This window comes from Alosa alosa, chromosome 9, assembly GCF_017589495.1.
Source record: "Alosa alosa isolate M-15738 ecotype Scorff River chromosome 9, AALO_Geno_1.1, whole genome shotgun sequence".
NCBI classification, from domain to species: domain Eukaryota; kingdom Metazoa; phylum Chordata; class Actinopteri; order Clupeiformes; family Clupeidae; genus Alosa; species Alosa alosa.
In genome coordinates this window covers 25567045-25579566 of record NC_063197.1, presented here as the reverse complement: position 1 = coordinate 25579566, position 12522 = coordinate 25567045, and the positions used below count along the sequence as shown (strand labels likewise).

Below are 12522 nucleotides of genomic sequence, written 5' to 3'. Positions count from 1 at the left end.
GGACACAATTGTGCAAACAACAAAAGAGGACAGAGGATTAAAGTCAGGTCGATCCATTGGAACTTTAATGGTGCTCTATCAGAGCATTATCAGATTAACACTGAAAGAGGGAAGTAAAAGTAAGGTTAAAGGAGATAGCATACTACCAGCTGAAATTCATTTAGCTCTGGCCAATGACCTTAAGCTCAGTGCCATGCTACTCCACTGGAACCAATGTTAATGGACCAATCATTATATAACAGTTTCCACTGTTTCTACATTATTTCTGTATTGTTAAACTTTTCTTTTGTGGTCACAGTTCACATTTGTTTTGATCAAGGGTCTATCAAGAGATAATAGATAAAGTGCAAGAATCTTTTTATACACAAATTAGCAAAATATTACATTATTAAAAAACATTTGAAACAATTTTTTTCATATCCCAAATAAACAATAATTTGAAATATTCTGATGCATATCAAATAACAACATATTCATGCAAACAGCCCAGAAATCTTTAAAATGATAATTTATAAAAAAGAATATTGAAATAAAGAGAAAAAAAGACACTGGATAAAGTTGTACCCTGATTCAAGCAAACAAATGTAATATACTGTATACAAGGTTCCCACTCTAAGTCAGATGTAAAATTCCATGACTTTTCCCTGACTTTCCCGGAAAACAAACCTGAATTTCCATGACCTACAGTACTTACAATGAATGAAGATTTAAGATTAGCCGCATAGCATTCAAGAATCTTTTACTTTTTTTTTAGAGTGGGCATTGAATAAGCAAAGTTAACCTAACCACAACCACTCAAGCCAGCAGTAAAGCTAATTACCAGATATATTTATCAATTCTGTGTATATTTGCATTCATGTATTTTGGCAAGTAAATTTTAACCTGCTACTACAAAATTCCCTAATATTCCATGACCTTGCCCCACAAATGATAAAATCCCATGACTTTCCATATCTGGAATAGACACTCAAATTTCCGTGATATTCCAGAAATTCCATGACCCGTGGGAACCCGGTGACTTTGGTAGTACTTTGTAATGATCAAACTGTCCATTTCAGCAGATGAATGGAGACGCTAGTTATAAACGTCCTTCATGGCTGTATGACATGGCTTCATTTGCACCATCCTTCCTAATGTCATTGGTATTTAAGTTATCATCCAAACTCTTACAGACCTCTTGCAAAGAACGGATGCCACAGGCACAGGGTAATTTCCCATCAAACAAGTAGTCTAGTGTCTGGCAGTATGGAGCCGGTGAAGAAAACCAGAGTTTCATGAACAAGTTTGTGTTTGAGTTTGAAACAACAACTGTGAGGAATGAATGTTGTGACATGAAAGCCAACTGCAGCATCTGTAACTTGGTCGAGGTTCACCATTCTAGGAAGAACTGATCTCAGCTTCAGACAATCTGTTTACTGAGTGGCACACATCATCTGGTGCATTTTGATTATAAAGTGTAACAGCAGTGGTGTCACAGGATTTGGGGAAAATGTCTAGGAATCACATTGGTGTGCCCTGATGCAAAATGATGGGTTAATGATGGGACTGACGAAGTTGATGAGCTAGCCTTCACTCACAAGCTAGTGTTCACGTGTGGCAGCAAGCAGAGTGGAGGCACATCTGCATGCTCAGTCAGAATTTAATTCCTTTACAGGAAAGTTGAATCTTGTGTTACATGTCTGCACATGGCTATCTTCCTTTTGGCAATCCCATGTGCCACATCTAATGTAGTGTTTAAAAGCCCCTGGGTATTGGGTCAAAGAGCAAAAATGCATGACTATGCTCAGATATTAAGTTGACTGAACTTGACTGAACTTCTAGCACGGTCGGTACTTCATTGAGAGAACCAAAGACCGTTTGAAGAATTGAACTACTGTAAATACAGAATTAATACAACTAAAATTCAAAATAACAATTTAAATAGTATTTCATCTATTAAAATATTATTTGAAAGGAAAAAAATTAAATACAACTCAGTTAATCATTACAGTGAGTTCTGATCAATGGTTTGTGCTATCGCACAGAAATCCCCTTCCTTGTGGTGCAAAAGTACTAGTTCATTCTTTCCAGCACATCTATCGTCTGCTTAAGGTCCTCCACCACTATGTCCACATCCTCTCGTGAGGTGCTCCGCCCCACGCTCAGACGTAGAGCATTGGTTGCTACGTCATAAGGCACTCCACAGTTCAGCAAGATACGGGAGGGCCTTAGGGTGGAGACGCACATACACACACAGAAGAAAACATTTATCAAATATTTTATCACAATTATATACCTAAAATGATTGATGAAAAGAACTGTTCAGCACTGCCGCCCAAATCATTAATGACTTCATATATGGGTGAATATATTCAGATCCAATACTGGGTTTTTTATGTTAAGATTAAACCAGTCAAATAGATTAGAACGACGGAGCTATTCTAAGCCTAACTTCTTTATTAGATGTTTTAAATAAGGAAAATTAACTGATGTTTATGCATATGTTGGTGTGTGGTGCCTAAGAACGCCTTGATGTATATGATTCCTTAATAAAAAATAAAAAAAATTAAAACAACATTAAAAAGAATAAACCAACAGAGAAAACTTCTCCAAAACTGTAGGTACATGCTGAGGAAAATGAGAGACTACTAAAAGGCCACTTACCGATCAACTTGGCCCGAGTGGCAGGCGGCGCCGACGCTAGCTAGAAGTCTCCTGCAGGTGGCCAGCACCCGGCGACCTACGGCAGGGGGTGGGGATGGACACATCATTAATTCACACCTGCCCTATGTCAAACATGAGACCTGGGGGTCAGGGCTTGACCCACTTCTCATGAAGACTTTCACTAGCCCCGTTTACATACTGTAGACACAATGGAGTAGTGGCTCAATCAGAATAAAAATGCCTCATGTAAACACTCCAACCGATCGGATTCAGCCCAAAGTCCCAAACCAACTAGTTTCCAGAGTCTCAAAAATGCAATTGGAATACCTATAACTGCTGATACGAAAATAGTACCACTGTCTTCTTGGCCCCAAATCACATCAGCTTACAGTCTTGAGAGCCATGCAAACACAAACAATGATCCCAAAACTCTATCCTGACCATCATCAGCAATTAACTCTTCTTCCTCTCCATGACTCCTTGGTTTGAACTCTCGGTTTGAATGGTTTGAATTTTCATTTTTTAGTAGGGGTGTAATGGTACACTAAAATCAGTTCGGTTCATTTTCGGTATGGTGAGCCTCTAGGTACTGCTAGCCTTAAATTCACTGGCAATATTGCTGATGTGCAACGGTAACAGTATTTTGAAAAGGTGTCAAATGTTTTTTCATGTTAATTGACTAAACTGACATACGGTCTACCACTTAATATGTCGGTGTGGGAACTTGAATTTGAAAAATGGTCCGCACACAAAAAAGCTTACTGTTGATTACTGTTCAAAACTGCATTCAGTACATTCGTTCACACATCTGTATTGAACCTAACGTCCTGTACCTAAATGGGCATTTATTATTAATTCATTCTGTGTGGTAGCATACATTTACAACTGAACTGTGCTTTCATTAATGTCACCACAGAGCCAATGAACCCCAAACTTACCCACAAATCCTCGACCCAAGATGGATATATTGCACGTGTTTGGAAGGTTGTCAGAACCGGGGAAATTACTGTTGAAGCGGATTTTATCTGCCCCAAACACAGCCTACAGCAAAAGGACGGTAAAGTTGATGAACAAGAACATAGATTTACAGAAGACTAAGCAAAGATGACAAAGATATAAGCTTGAGGTAGTTATTTGTTTAAAGTACTGTAGTACTGTCAAATGCAGCAAGGAATGTATTTGGTTTCAAATCAGAAAGCCTTTGTATTACAAAGAAGGAAAGCGAAGCAACATTAACCCATGTTGAACAAAAGACGTTTAAAATGCCACTGAAGTGCATTTAGGTTTGGCCCTTTGACATTAAACATAGAACAGCGTTTAGTTAACTTGACTGAACACACACACAGAGAAGCTGAACGCACCAATAGTCTCTCCTCCAGGTAGCATCTGATGTCGCGGAGATGTGTTTCATACTCTGACAGGTGCGTGTTCACCAGCTCGGCAGCCTGTGGGACACAAGATACACACATGCACACACACACAAAGCACATTTAATTTGACACAGGATACGTGGCTCTTGCACCGCTGAGCAAGGTTGAAAAGACATAAGAGAATAAAGTAGACAGGTTATTATGGGACAGCGAGACAAGGGAAATATTCCCAATCTCAAATGAGGCTGCATACTGTGGTCGGGTAAACCCATTGACTCCAACTCATATCATCTTCGGAAAATATACATTGTCTCAGACTTCATTCAGTGTTCCAAGTGCAAGTGGGGCCTTCCAGATTATGTGATCCACCAAGCATGCGATTTAATTGCTTGAATTATTCTGCGATAATTACACACTCATAATGACACGGATTACACACCATGCCAAATGTCGACAAATGCAATTACTCAGCTACTCACCCACCAAACAACAACTAGACATGCATTTGCTGAAGGAAATACTAGTGCATGCAAAGAGGTTGTTAGGATGTTGCTGGGGTTGTTATTGTGGCTGTCATACTGTATTAATCAAAGTGGTTCCAATGCAGGATGGATAAAGATAGATAGATAGATAGATAGAGGAATGGATGGATGAATGGATTGATGTAGATAGATGGAGAGATGGATGAATGGATAGATGGATGAGTAGGAAAGGTGTCTAGTATTAATATTCCTACTTGAGTGGAAAGGAAGACAGGGAAGGGGGGCCTTTGAAGAGCTGCAGCAGCCAGCAGAACACAGCAGCAAGCCAGTGGATAGATATATGTGGGGAGATTTAGATAAGAGAAGAGAAGATAAGATACACCAATTTATTGGTGCATTTCCACAAGTCTCCAATTAACATTAGAGCAGCGAGGGCTTACTCTGGCCTGTATGAGGATTTGTCCACCCTCCCCCTTGCAATAATAGAGCACGAAAGTTGCCAACCGTTTGCACCTCTTGCTCCACTTCAACCCCTGTCTGGCTCCGCTCTAAAACCTTTGAGTGCAACCAGCTTGATTGCCCAATTATGATTTCAGTAGTTGAAAGTCACATAGATTCCACAATGTATTTTCAATGGGAAACTTTGTCTTGTTTACGCCAAATATCTCAGAATGTTCTCAAAAATGTAAAATACATTGCTCAAGGGTCTTTTACATTTACAAGACCTACACAACAGCATTTGCGAGTTTGTATGTTATGCGGTTCAAGCTGAATCAGACGCGAAAAAGGTAAAAATAATAGAGATGAGATGTATTTACTGAAGGAAATACTAGTGCATGCAGAGCAAAGTTTTTTTCTTTCCATTGCATGTGCAAAAAAAGGCCCAAACATAAATGATAACATTCATCTAATATTTCCTAACGATCCACTAGCTGTCTGCCCCATAAGCAGGCCATCAAAAAAACGCGTCTCTGTAGGCAGCCTAGGCTCCGAGATCTGTACACAAAAACAATTGCTACCAACAAGGGTTGGCAACCCACTCAAAGGCAAAATAAAGTGTTTCAACCAATAACCGACGAGATGCGCGTTTAGGAGAGTTTTAATTGCACGGGAGGGAGGGAGCGGAAGTAGCGAGCTAGCGCTCTGTTTTGTTTGAACATCAACAGAAGTGATGTATCCCCGCTATCGCTGATACAACCTTTAAGTGCACATAGAGAATGACCAACAAAGGATAGTTAGAAAATGAAGGATGAGTTATTAAATCTGAGTGAGAGTAAGTGCGTGAGTATGGGTGAGATTGAATTACTAAAGTGTGAGAGTGAGTGAGTATAGACCCTTTCAACAATAAAAACAAAAACAATGCTTGAACATTCTATTTGGGCCCCAATCTACTTCCTCTGCATTAAAGGTCCAGTATGTAGGAAATAATGGAAAATAAACTGTAACCATTCCAAAAATGATCACCATATGTTGTCAGAGAGTGAGGAAACACGATGAATTGAAGTAATGGCTTATTTGACAACATTACTCTAACCCGTGAAAACCCGTAAAACCCATGACAAAAATCAGTTACGGGGCGGAATCTCTTGGAATTTTCGTTTATGTTTTGAACGATTAATTCTAGAATAGCGTATTAATAATGGGCTAGCGCGTCCGCCTATTTGGGCTGCCAAATTAGCAAAGGCCAACTGTCAACAGCTGTCAGTTGTAGTCATGAACGCCTACAAGAGGCAGGCAAATTTCCAAAATTAAAACAAGAAACAAATTAAGTGGACATCGGAGGAGCTTCCTGAGATGGTGACGTCTTCGTCAAACGAAGAATATCAAGTCTGACGCAGAGCTGGCCATATCTTGAATTTCCCCTGGGAATCAATAAAGTATCTATCTATCTATCTATCTATCTATCTATCTATCTATCTATCTATCTATCCACAACAGGTAGCCTGCTAAACTTCATCTGCATCGCTAACTTCAGCTATATGTTACGTTGGTTAGAGAGGTATTTTTTGTTTTCACTGTTTCCGTAATGTGTAGCTGGGTCATGGTTGGAGAAACGTTAAAGCAGCTGCAGGTCAACTAACGTTAGCTAAGTCTTCATTACATCTGGCAACCCAGAAGAGGCTCGCGTCTGGTAGTCTTGAGAATGTTCACCAGTGTTTTGATTTTGGCCAACAGAACGTTCGGTAACAATCCTACAAATCGCACCTTTAAGATAACATATGGAATGTTAAAAAGGAAGTCTTGTGGGGCCAACTATGATGCTGATAATGGAACTCTCTTGAAAGGGTCCATTAGTGAGGAACATAAATAAGTTGGTAAGACTGATAGATAATGAGAGTGACTATGAATTAGTATGACCAAGAATTAATTAATTTTAAGTCTATGACAGGAGGTTTTAATTAATATCTCAAAAAGTATAAATTGCACACAAAAAAGATTGTACGTTAAGCGGTTCAACTCATTAAATGCAGAAAAATCCTGGAAGAAGAAGAATAAGAAGCAGCGATTGGATAACAATATAGTACACTGCTTTGCATGCACTGTGATATGAAGTCATCAAAAAACAATATAGTGCATTGCTCTGCATACTTGAAATGATCAAGACACTTATAGCGGTGCTTACAGTATACTTGTGGTGCTATAAGCGATGTAACGCGGTGTCTAAGCTAAAACATGTTTTGTCACATACTGCAAACAAACATCACCTCACCATCCGCTAGCTGCCTGTGCCCCGAATACATACAAAAAACGAGGTCTCCGTGGACAGCCTCAGCTCTAAAAACGGCCACAAAACAACTTGGGCAAACCTTGCCCATAACAACATAATAAACTGTTCCAGCAAATCACTGAGGAGATGTCATTTTGGAGAGTTTCAATTGCACGGGAGGGAGGGTGAGAGAGTAGCGAGCTAGCTCTGTTTTGTTTGAACGTCAACAGAAGTGACGTTACCCTGCATCGCTTATAGCACCTTTAATATAGCGCAAACAGACCTCATACTTTATACTGTATTTAGTGAGGCTTGGGAAAACAAATAGCAGTTGGTACCCTACCTTTCCTAGTCCAGCAATCATTGGAGTATTTTCAGTGCTACAAAACAGACAATGTACAGATATTAAACATTTTGATCCCATTTAATTTTTGTTCAAATGGTATTTAGTAAAGTCATGCAATATATAAAAAAACTAAACACACCCTGGCCTGAAATTGCGCTCTTGGCCTCCACCAAAGAACAAGGGGTAGAGAGGAGAGATGGTACCAGGTCCGTTCACATAAAGTGCTCCTACTCGAGGCGCAAAGAACTGCAGACAGAGGATCACCTTAGGTTAGCGCTAGCATCTTGATTGGTGAGGTAAAGAATATAGTGAATGTACAGGATTATGTCCTGTAGATGCTTACTAAACAGTTAGTCTTACAAAGACTTACATGCAAAGATAAACTGCAGTTTACATTACATAATGTTTTACACTGTGTTGAAAGTATCATGTAACAGCAAGAAATCCATAACATTATAAGATGACAAAGGCAATCAGATATTTCACAACAAAATACGTCAAGACACAATTACTATGCAGACTAGCTTCTGCCATTAGTAGATTGGTACATAGATAAACCAATATTGAACTACTAACGTGGGTGTCAAACCTTGTGTCCCACTATCGTCAGGTAATCCACGCCCATGTCGCGAGCATCTACTCGAATCTTCCCAATGGCCTGGGCTGCGTCTGTGTGGAGGAGAATTCTGGGAAGAGGTCTCTGTTTATTGACCGCTCTCACCTTCTGACAGATCTCTTTGATTGGCTGAGAAAACAGAGTAATACTGTTAGCATCCCCTGCTCAGCTACAGTACCTACAGAATGGAGTTTAATATTTTATCAATGTAGAGCATCCTCTCACCATGATAATTCCAGTTTCATTGTTGGCAGTCATGATGGAAACAAGACAGGTGGTGGGGCGCACCGCGGCAACCACATCTTCCACCTCAACCTGACCGGTCACCTTGGAGACTGATACAGACGTGACCTCTGGGGCAAGAATCCAAACATGACCCTAGTTATAAGAAGTGACTATAACTCGGTGATGCTAGCCTACAGCTAAACTGCACAAATACAATACTATAATTTAATAAATAAAAAGCACATATATCTATGGAAAGATTTATCTTTCGGCGAGATTCCAACACTGGGAGATACAAAATGTTGCCTACATGCATAATTATGCTCATATGTCAAGCCAAATTACTCACATAAGCATAATTATGCTCATTGTCAAGCCAATGTAGAACTTTAAGTAGACATGCTAAAACTGTAGTGAGACACAGTGCCACAGACAACCTTTCTGAAGAGCCCAAATGCACATGTTTAGGCAGGTAAAAGCGTGTGCACTGACCCACAAAGTATGAAACGGGTTGCATGTGGCAGTAGTCTGCATGTCTGCAGACGTGGCTGTCCTACCTGCCTTGCCCTCCTTCTCTAGATGTTCAGCTGTCAGTCGGATGGAGTCGTGCTCTATGCTGGAGATAATGAGGTGAGGTAGAATGGTTCTGCCGTTCTGCTGGGAACTGTCCAGTCCCTCCCTCTCCGCCACCTCGCGACTCTGCCAGAAATGCTTCACCGCAGTGTGTAACACGAGGTTGTTTGCCTGAAAGAGACATAGTGACAGAGTGTGTATCTGCGCACATCTTAGACACAGAGAAAAGAACAGACTGACATAAAGGACAAAGACAGAGACACTGCACGTGTAACAGACAATCAAACAGAAAGGCAGATGTACAGTTGAAAAAAGAGACTCAATGCATTATAAACTGAGGAAAGAAGGAATGTAAAAAAAATGTGAGCTTACAGAGACCTAAAAATAGAGGCAGCCTAAAAAAAACAAGAATACACAAAAGCTAAATTAAACACTATTGCACAGCTTCTAGTACAAGTTTAAGAACACTCTGTGACACACACACACAAACACACAGATGGGCTGGTTCAATGTCTCTTGCATACCTCAGTTCCCCCTGAAGTGAAGATGATATCCTCTGGTTTTCCTCCAACCATTCTAGAGACACTCTCTCTCGCCTGGTTAATTATATCCCTTGCCTTCACACCTACATTCGAAACTCAGAGTTAGACTGGCTGTGAAAGAAACAAAATGCATCAGTATACAGCACATAATGAAAGACATAAAATATATCCCAATCAGGACAAACAAACACCCATTTCACACCTGGCATTAACATATTATCTATATGCAGAAATCTATGTAAACATAACAAACAATGTGATCTCGCCCATGTGCATTGACCCATATTATGTCCAAAATACATGCAATACGTAAATTGAAATTTTGCAATGTCAATTTTCCAAAACAGACAGCATTAACTACTTGCATACATTGCAATTAACTAAATGTTCTAGCTGGTCAATTCGCCATCTAATCAAAAAGCATTCTGTCTTCTTTAACCAACACTGACATCCAAATGCAGATAGTGTGATAATGCAAAGCTGATAAGGAGCCAGAGTGTGTATTAAATGTAAACGGTGTATTTTAACAGCATTTATTCAACATTAAAGCACTGTGCACTAGAGTAGACTAATCTATCAGTGGTTCGTAACTGAGCCCATGCACTTGTGATCCTTAGAATGAACATGGGAATGTCTGCACCTGGAAGGTAACTGCTGCTGGGGTTGGCCCAAGCCTCCCTTATTGCAACTGTGACTGTCTCCACAACCTCTGAGTCCATAGGGGTGGTGGCATTGTAATCCATATATATCCTGGCAACCAGTCAAATATGAGAGATTACATTTTTGACACTGTTTACATTCATTGAAGTAACCTACTAGGTTGCTTGCAAGTTGTTCTTACCTCTCCTCGTCCACTTCGGAGAGGTGGCTGAAAGAGTGACCCCAGTGTGAATAGTCGGTCACGAAAGAATGCGCTTGCTTCTCGCACATGTTCTAGGGACGCGAGAATAAAGGTAAATGTAGAACTGACATGTAAACAAACAAATAATCCGATACATTGTGGATATGAACAGTAACATTGTTGTTAAAAAATAACTGTTTCAAATTGTATACATAAAGAGAACGTTTCGGGGCTGACCGAAACTGATGCAACTGTTACATGTTACTTTTAAACCAGTTCTAGTCACTTGGTCACTTCACTTATATTGCAAGCTGTCGCTTTTCCCCCGCTCAATGACCGTGGTCTCGCCAACAGGCAGGTTATGCATTTAGTGAGTGATTCACAATAACAAATAATGATTTCTCATGTAAAATACCATACGAATTGCATTTGGGGTTAATACCAATGTAACTACTATGATTTCAGTAGATGTCATTGTGGGTGCTAACATAGCTAGCTTAGTTTAGCGACTATCTGGGAAGCAGGGACTAGAAAATACTTTATGATCAAAGATATGAAACAGACACGGAACGTTACACTAGCAAGTGATGATGAGATCTGCAGACTCAGTTCAGTTGCTGACCGTTACAAACTTCTCCAGACTTACCACAAGATAGGATATGGTCAATGATTCACAGTCACTCACTTCACTTCACTACTGCTGATGACACGAAGAGCCGCCAGCAGCCAGGAAGTGAGGTGGGTTAAGATGATAAAAGTCCTCTTGTTCATGAGTTGATTTGTGCTTTTCTCGTTAAATTTGAAAAAGAATCTACTAATGCAGTGATGTGATTTGCTTCACTTCAGAATTCCCTTATGAAAATGTAAAGCAATTTCACTTAGCCTACTGCCAAATCACGAATAAACTAGATGTACCGCATAGCGGTACAAAATATGACCGCCGCTCAGTCCTGTACATCCGTTCCGCGAAAATAAATCACACTTCAATTTGTCTCCATATTTTACTCCATCCCCCACTCTTGAAACTTTTGTGTATGCTTGTTTGGCATGCCTGAGTGTGTGTGTGCGGCTGCACAGAAAGTACCCTACTGGTGCTGAAAAGGTGAATAGATTGTAGAATAGCCAAAGAAGATGTAGAATTGTTATAAAACCTTTAAAATCTCTAAACAATCACAAGTAGGGCAGTTCATCACAGTTCATCCATTGCAACTAGATTGATGAAAGGTCACTTACACCTGTAGGCTACATTGTATTTGGGAAAAGCAAAAGGTATCAGCATAATGTTATTTATTTATTTATTTTTATGTATTTATAAACAAAAACATCTCTGTCAGTTCCATGCCGCTTTTCAACAGCTATCAAAAACAAAGGTCATTTTTGGATGGATGGATTTTTGTGAATGTTTCTTCTTCTACATAAGATTTTAGTCATCTTAGTTCATGTAATACTTTATTGTCAATGCACAAATTAAGTAACAGTAGTCTGAAACGTTATTGTTAATGCACAAATTAAGTAACAGTAGCCTAGTCTGAAACGAAATGCTGTTTTACATCTATCCAGTGGTGCAAATAACTAACATGTCCAAATGGGCCTTGATGAAATCGCGCCGCTAGACTGTTCATACACATTTTAACGGGCCAAAGTTGAAAAGCTTTTGTCCGTTATTGTTAGTGCAAATATAGGCTGATTCATGTTCCCTTGCATTGTTTAACTGAGGTCCATGGCTAGTCTGGCTTTCATCAGACCAAGCTCAATCTTTTAAGAAATCAAAAAATAAATAGCGGGCAGATCAGGCTGGGTTCACCCAGCCTAGTCCATAGGCACCCGATATTGTTTAATTTTCCGATTGAGATATACACGCTCTGGCTATTCTAAATGCAAAAATGCATCAGGGAGTTATGACAAAACGGTAACTAACAAACTAGATCCTAATAGAAAGTTGTTAGCTTCCCTAAGCTACAGGTAGGATTATAAGGTAGGCCTATTGACAACATAAATTGTCAATAGGCTATGCTGGCTTACACAAATAAAATCTCCTTTGAAACCAATGGCTTACGCCTTTACAGTATCAAGCCGGACTTAAACTGTCATATCGCATTAAAAGTTGTAATAACATTCACGCAGCTCCATGAGTCAAGGAAAGCGAATGAAGTAGCCACTTCTAAATGGGACCCACT

General features: G+C 39.8%; 1 protein-coding gene across 2 annotated transcripts; it reads right to left on the bottom strand.

Moving 5' to 3' along the window:
• Positions 1–43: 43 nt before the first annotated feature.
• On the bottom strand, positions 44–11066 carry scly (selenocysteine lyase). Of its 2 annotated transcripts, XM_048253128.1 has the most exons (13): positions 10992–11066; positions 10346–10437; positions 10145–10254; positions 9487–9587; positions 8947–9133; positions 8390–8517; positions 8138–8293; positions 7688–7794; positions 7546–7582; positions 4005–4088; positions 3582–3684; positions 2644–2719; positions 44–2206 (listed from the first exon to the last, which is right to left on the bottom strand). In XM_048253128.1, exons 2-13 carry the CDS (start codon positions 10432–10434, stop codon positions 2053–2055), a joined length of 1332 nt encoding a protein of 443 aa, XP_048109085.1. In that variant the 5' UTR covers positions 10435–10437; positions 10992–11066; the 3' UTR covers positions 44–2052. The 2 variants fall into 2 exon arrangements, with proteins under 2 accessions (XP_048109085.1, XP_048109086.1); XM_048253129.1 differs by lacking the exons at positions 10346–10437; positions 10992–11066 and having other exon boundaries at positions 9487–9615; positions 10145–10237.
• Positions 11067–12522: the final 1456 nt, after the last annotated feature.

What these genes read in the sequence shown, in the direction of transcription:
- scly (XM_048253128.1), bottom strand. Translation starts at nt 10,434, where the DNA reads ATGTGCGAGAAGCAAGCGCATTCTTTCGTGACCGACTATTCACACTGG. An exon ending in TGATTGCTGGACTAGGAAAG is followed by an intron (nt 4,089 to 7,545) that starts GTAGGGTACCAA and finishes TGTGTCCCACAG; the next exon opens with GCTGCCGAGCTGGTGAACAC. An exon ending in ACCTGGAGGAGAGACTATTG is followed by an intron (nt 3,685 to 4,004) that starts GTGCGTTCAGCT and finishes CTTTTGCTGTAG; the next exon opens with GCTGTGTTTGGGGCAGATAA.